At 43.3% G+C, this 7,223-nt stretch overlaps 1 protein-coding gene across 2 annotated transcripts in view; it reads left to right on the top strand.

Moving 5' to 3' along the window:
• The window catches only part of LOC108788037 (ADP-ribosylation factor-like protein 8B-A), a 34,789-nt gene extending 28,176 nt beyond the window's left edge, over positions 1 to 6,613 (top strand). The window contains exons 6-7 of one of the 2 annotated variants that reach the window (XM_018557759.1): positions 977 to 1,047; positions 5,144 to 6,613. In XM_018557759.1, the coding sequence (XP_018413261.1) occupies positions 977 to 1,047; positions 5,144 to 5,193 (121 nt within the window). In that variant the 3' untranslated portion in view covers positions 5,194 to 6,613. The remainder of the gene's footprint in view (positions 1 to 976; positions 1,048 to 5,143) is intronic. The other variant, XM_018557760.1, reaches the window with a different exon arrangement.
• The last annotated feature ends 610 nt before the right edge of the window (positions 6,614 to 7,223 follow it).

Raw genomic sequence — 7,223 nt, 5'->3', positions numbered from 1 at the left:
TTGTGTGTGTGTGTGTGTGTGTGTGTGTGTGTGTGTGTGTGTGTGTGTGTGTCATTTAACCTATCAGTATGTCTTTTGAAATGTGTGAGTAAACCAGAGTACCCAGTGGAAAGCTATGAAGGCATCGGGAGCTAGCGGGCCTATCCTGCAAAAAACCTTTTCTGGCAGTGGCGTCCCAAGGCTGGGTGTCACTGGGGAGAGGAGACTGGGTGACACCCCACCGTGACATCATCACGCACGCGTATGATGTTGACGCACGTCATCGCGCATGCGCACTGGACGTTCACCCGGCTGGTCCCCTCCTCTCTCCTGACACTGTCGGGCTCTCGGTCCATGACCGAGTGCCCGACCTTTCATAGGGGGTGACACAAAAATGACTCACTTTGGTGTCACCCCTCCAATGGTGGCACCCAGGTGTGGGTCGCACCCCACTTGTGACGCCACTGGGTCCAGGACCTTCTTGCCTAGTTTTCTGGCTTTCGCTTCAACCAGGACATTGTTCTTCTTCTTTTTTTTTTCCTCTCCGTTTCACCAAAAGAAAATGTCCCTCAATTGTCTGCATGTGGTTCGGATTGTGAGAGTCTCTCACCACTGCTCCTTCTTGAAGAAAAAAAAAAAGACTGCTTTGCTGCTGGTAGTGGAGGAGTTATCCCACAGTTCTTGCATTTGCCAGTGTTCTATTCTCCTGTAGGAGGCACTATAAGCTAAAGACTTCCTGAGTCCCCCAAATGACTCCAAGAAAAGGATTTTATAGGGGGTACAAAATTCCTGTTTGTCATACCAGAAATTTTAATTATTCCTATTCTCCATACTTGGTATTGCAGGAACAATGTGTGTGTTAGTGTGTGTCACCTATTAATGATCTATTCCTGAAATAACATTTTGTAGAATTGGTTGAGCCTTATTTTTTTTCTTTTATAGTTTTGTAATTGTATTGTGCTTCTTTTAACTTTCAGTTTCTTTGCTTCTTTTGTAGAAATCTTTCGGCTATTCAAGATCGAGAAATTTGTTGTTATTCTATTTCGTGTAAAGAGAAAGATAATATAGGTAAGGTTGGGCTGTTACACATTTCCTCTAATTCTGGTGTGAGTGATTTAAAAGTGAAGACTGCATACATTTTGTCTTATGAACTTCATTGAACATGCCTAGTTTTTATGCCAAATGGCCCTTTTAAACACTTTAGCTCTCTATATATGCCTTGCAGACTGAAATATATTTTTACATTTCAGATATAACGACTTCTGGGGGCTTTCTTTTTGGCAGTGTTCTTGCAAAAAAGTTTTTTTTTCTTACTCGTTCAGTACAGGACTTGGTCTTAACCAATCGTTTTTACATTGTAGTGGTCCACCTCTCACTGGAACTCTGTGCCTGAAGACACATTAGGGGGGTATGTCCATCCAGAGGGTGATTCCAGGATAGGACTTGCTACTAACATCCTCCTGATGGGGGAACAACATGTCTGCCATAATAAGTCTCGGCTTTGTGCCCAGAGTACTGTTGCTCCTTTCCAATTGACCAGCTGAGTCACTGTTGCTGCTCAACTACACACGATACAGCGATCCTTGGATGTCTACACATCATCTAGCTGCCTGTATTGCTTGGCACAGAAGGTTTGCTTCCCACTCCTACAGTGGTTGGTTGTGAGTAACCTTTTGTGGGACATTCCTCACGTACAAGGTAGATCATATTTGCAAAGGCAGTGGGTGAGAAGGCCTTTCCAGCTCACCCTCTGCTAACTGATGAGGGGGGGGGGGTGTTTTAGCCTCTGTCCCATAGCCCATGTTCTGACCTTTTTTATTGTTCCCAGTTATTTTTTTCTACTTTGAGGCCACTTTCTGGTACACTCTCATTGTCTGCTTCTTTAGAGAGGAGTTTTCAGCCCACTGTCTGAATGGGCAGGCTCTCTTCCTTTTTTGGAGGTTGCAGATCACAGGGACCACAGGCCCTCTCAGCCTCTGTTCCAAAATCATCTGTCTCTGACATTCTTCTCCCTGTTGTGGAAATTAGGAGAATGATGCTTTATCTGATTCGGAGGCTTCAGATCCTGAATCTGCTGATATCTTTTTTTCCAAATTTGGGGAGACCACTTCGATCCTTACTGACGTGGCACACCATTGTCTGGCCTTAGAGGAGCCTACCTCTGCCTATCCTAAGGTAAAGAGCCTGGGTTCCTTTTAGAAATGCCCAAAACTGCTAAGATCTTTCCTGTATGCTTGTTCCTGGAGCCTGTTCTCTTTGGTGACTAGCCTCCCCCTGGTTTTCCCTCCCATTTTCTTTGCCTAGCAGTACCTTTTTATTGAGGTGTTGTTCTAAAAAAAGAAAAAAAAAATGGCAGTCCCAGTAGCGGAAATGAAACCTAAAGCTCATGCAGGTAAGCCTTTGGCTCCCAAATTTAAAGCGTTCCTTTTTTTCTCTTATAGGCCTTGGGCACCAAGCCCAAACCTGGCATTTGATTTTGAACCTCAAAGCCCACCAGGTCCAGAAGAAAGCAAGCCCTCCTACCATTGAGGGGCTGCGTCCATTTGTCATTGGCAGGGCGGATCTGGTGGCCTTTTCAGCCATAAAGTCCCAAGAAATTAAAGTTTGTTTTTGAGCATAGTGTCATATTCAGGGGCTGTAATTGAGTGTTTTAGTCTCTGCCTCCCACTTTGCTTAATGTCATCAAATTCATCCTTTCTGCAAAAACAGGCAGATCTGTATGCTCTCCAGCAGCTGCTTTTTCTCAAGGGGTCATTGCTCCCATTCCCATCGTGGAAAGATTCCAGAGGTACTGCTCAGACCTATAACACTGTCTCCAAGGCAAAATGAGGCATGTGCCCTATTCTGGATCTAAAGATTTAAAGTGTTCCTTCGAATTCAAATTTCCACATTGAATTGGCCAGGTCAGTCATCACCTTACTTCACCAAAGGGTATGCTCTGGACTTCAAAGATGTCCACTTACACATCCACACTTTCCCCCGTCATCAATGCTTCCGGTGTCTTGCTGTGGCTTTGGTTTGGGTATCCACATAGTGGTTTATCTGGACAATCTTCTGCTTAAAAAAGCACTCGGTCCCAGATTTTGTCATAAAAGATGGTGCATCCAGTGTCTAGTGGATGGAATCTGCAGAGATTTGGATGGATTGTCAATTTCCAGAAATCGGCGCTATAGTATCTGGGCCTAGTTTTGTATAAGGCCTTGTCCCGGGTCCTTCTTCCCCAGGACCAGCACCTGTCCTTCATCTTACATGTTCTGATCCTTCAGTCCAAGAGCCGTCCCTCCATTTGCTTTGCATGAAGTTTCTGGGCCTGATGGTAGCCTCATTTGGGGCAGTCTCATACACCCAGTTTCACTTCAGATCATTGCAAGGCAGAGAGTCCATTTGGCTGCATGAGACAAATGGGCTATAGATCACCTCCTCTGCCTGACCAACTATGCCAGACTCTCCATTGAGTGGTGCATTTCCATCAGGGAAGTCCTTCCTCCCAATGACTTGAAAGGTTCTCACATTGAATGCCAGTCTGTAGGCTTCAGAGGAATCCTGAATACCCTCTACTTCCCATCAATATCCTGGAACTTGGGGAAAATGTGGTTGTCCCTTCAATACTGGAACCCTGGAAAGGGACAACTCTCAGCCCATGCTATCCCCTTTCAAGGACCGGTTTGCCTCCCACTCCTTTAGAAAAGGCTTTTCTGCAGGGTGTTGCTCACGTTGCTTCCTCTGTATGCACCCTACTGCCTTCATAGGATCTTGGTTCTTTTAGAGGCCACTCTTTGAACCCACCAGTTATTTCCTTGGCAGACCACAGTTACAAGATTGCCTTTGTCACTATTAACTCTCTCCTTCAGGTCCTCCTCTGCTGATTGACAGCAGACAGTGGGCGGGTGCAATATCCAGCCTGCTATTGCAATGTTAAAATATCTAATAGCAGGCTGGCTATTGTTTCCAGCTGCTGAGGGGGGAGACTAGATGCCGGTGCTCTTGAGGGGGGAGACTAGATGCCGGTGCTCTATCAATCCCTTGAGTCCGAGGGATTGATAGAACACCGGCAGAAGAGGGGGTACGGGGGAGCGGAGAAGTAAACTGGGTGGGCAGAGGAGACGACCGGTGCAGCAGTGGGGGTATTGAGGGGACAACGGGGGAATGTAGTCACTGCAGTCTCTTCTCCACGCTGGTGCCGGCTGCAGTGGTCTGTGTCCCGTTGCCTCTGCTGATACAGGTGGGGAGAGCAGTGGGGATTGAAAGGGATTCTTTTAGAGGCCACTCTTTGAACCCACCAGTTATTTCCTTGGCAGACCACAGTTACAAGATTGCCTTTGTCACTATTAACTCTCTCCTTCAGGTCCTCCTCTGCTGATTGACAGCAGACAGTGGGCGGGTGCAATATCCAGCCTGCTATTGCAATGTTAAAATATCTAATAGCAGGCTGGCTATTGTTTCCAGCTGCTGAGGGGGGAGACTAGATGCCGGTGCTCTTGAGGGGGGAGACTAGATGCCGGTGCTCTATCAATCCCTTGAGTCCGAGGGATTGATAGAACACCGGCAGAAGAGGGGGTACGGGGGAGCGGAGAAGTAAACTGGGTGGGCAGAGGAGACGACCGGTGCAGCAGTGGGGGTATTGAGGGGACAACGGGGGAATGTAGTCACTGCAGTCTCTTCTCCACGCTGGTGCCGGCTGCAGTGGTCTGTGTCCCGTTGCCTCTGCTGATACAGGTGGGGAGAGCAGTGGGGATTGAAAGGGACACAGACCGCTGCAGCCAGCACCAGCAGGGAGGAGAGCAGAGGAGCTTTTTGGCGGCCGGTGATTCAACTAATAGAAAATCAACTAATTGATAATGAGAATCGTTGACAATAATTTTCAATTATAATTGATTTTAGTTGTTTCAGCCCTAGAATCAATTTTAATACCGCAATTAAAATAACTTCAAAACCTTTTTGATTTTTTATATTTCAGGGCTTAAACTGTATTTATTAAGAGTTCAATTATCAGCTTAACGTTGCTGTTTTTTGTTCTAGTGTTACTGAAAGTGTGTGTGTTACTTGTGCTTCCTTTTTTTTGTAAAAGTTCTGTTTTTAGAAATGTGGGAGACTGTACAGTTAGGTTTCCTGTTCGTAATCACAACTTCTTTATCCTCTGTCTGTCTTCTTCTTCTTTTTTCAGACATTACATTGCAGTGGCTTATTCAGCATTCCAAGTCCAGGCATTACTGAGGTCCCAGCACCTGAACCTTCTTCTTTTCCCAGCGTCTTTTCCATTCTGCCTCTCGTGTACGGGCAGGAAGGAGAATGAAGGCGGCTGCTACTGGAATTCACACATCATTTGGAGCAGTTTATGCAAACTTCACTTACCATTTTTTTTTCTTCCTTCAGTATGAAATCAGAAATGTGGTTTGTTGATCTTTTATACTTTTCAAATCCCTTTCAGCACTAAAGGATTTTCAGGGCAACACTTAAGTTTATTGGATTAATCGTTCAGTTAAATTTGGTGCATGTCTGAAGTTAGCCACACAGTTTGCTCTGCTCTGTGTTGTTCTGGTGGTAGCATTGTGAGATGATACAGTTTTTTTTCTTTTCTTCCCTCTCTACCATTGCAGACCTTATTTCCTTCCTGTGTATTTACTACTCTTTAAAACCATAATTACTACTCAATTCTCCCCTTTACTGAATTTTTATGTTTTGCCTATATATAAGCGTACATGATATTGTTCCACTTCACCTTTTTTTATTTGTATTTTTTTTTTTTTTTCCATTAAAGAACCTCTTATGCTAAAAACCAACGGCAGGTTGAACTTGAATGTGTATGTATTTGCCTTGGAAACTTTTTTAATTAAGTTGCTGTAAATATTAATATAACTCATCAGGGTTGCCTTAAATGTATTATGCATAATGGTGTGTGTCTGCCAAAGGTATTTTCATGAGATTTTCAATCATTGGGAGTAAGTCTACATTATGTTTACAGGTTCTTTTTTCTTTTCTAGTTTTCTTTTCACATTTATACAGTAATATAATAAACAACCGTACAATACTGCATGTAGAATGTCGGATAATGCTATTTTTATACCCCCTTGCAACTCTTTTCAGCTTTGTCACTGTACTTTCATAACTATGGCCAGAAAGTCTTTCTCCTATTGCCTGGCCCACCTCCCTTTTAAACAAACACCACAAGTAGTATCTGACTTTGGTGTAAATTGAATTTTTGTGAGTCAATTTGGGGAACAATTTTATTGAGGCCTTTCAAAGTAAATCTACACATTGTTAGAAGAGGCACCGGTTATTTCTGTAATTTGAAAACCAATTTGCCACTATTATGGAAAAGCACTTTAAAACTCTTTCCCTCCTTTTTTCTATGCATTGTTCTCAAGGCAGTAATTCACATTCATTATGGACATAGAGTTTGTTTATTTGTGGCATCCCTGTTGTAGTACAGTATGTGGATGTAGTGAAAATGATTGTCTGAGCCTATATTAACTTGCTGCTCTATAACAACCTGCCCCAGGGCACCAAGCTCAACTCCATTATACTATGGTTATAAATTATGACGAATCTATAAAATATTGATGTTTGTCCATGCATGTCAGCTTCTATTGTTATATTTGGATGAACTTTATTTCAATAAAAAAGGTGGACAGTTTTCTGTGATCCAAAGTGTACTATTTTTTTTTAATTTGAACTGCAAACATGGTATCCTGTGGAACTATGTTTAAACAAAATAGTAAATTATGTAACCTAGCATTTAAAAAAACTAAATACCAAATTTTGGTTCGTTGACACTAGTACTGTTGTGCTGTGTTGGGCAGGTCATCCAACCCCAGGCACAATGTAAAGACTAGGCAATTCCCATGAGCCATACAATTTTACTGTACAGTGGTGTGTGTTGCAGAACGTAGGAGTGAGCTGTACTTTTTATGTGTTGACATGCACTACACAGCATTTCATCATAAAGCTGAATGACATTTTAATAAAGCTGGTAAAAAGTTAACAGTGCGTTGTCATTACAATGCATTGGCACACATCAGCAACCATGGTATAACGCATCTGCTGGTGCGCATGAGCCCTCAATGTTGTGTTTTCTGGTTGACTCCCTTTTTTTAATATGGCTTTCTCAAAGTACAGCTCTAATTAAAAAGATAAAGAAAGTTAAAGTTCATTGAAGCAGACACCTGGAGCTGTCTGCATGTACTTTAAGTTAGCCTGTGAGGACAGAAGCATGGGAGAAACCATTACTGCACACACCTTCTGAA

Source organism: Nanorana parkeri, unplaced genomic scaffold, assembly GCF_000935625.1.
Source record: "Nanorana parkeri isolate BGI_ZX_2015 unplaced genomic scaffold, ASM93562v1 scaffold301, whole genome shotgun sequence".
Classification (NCBI taxonomy): Eukaryota; Metazoa; Chordata; class Amphibia; order Anura; family Dicroglossidae; genus Nanorana; species Nanorana parkeri.
The sequence above is the reverse complement of the archived record's forward strand: the minus strand, read 5'-3'. Positions and strand labels throughout refer to the sequence as shown.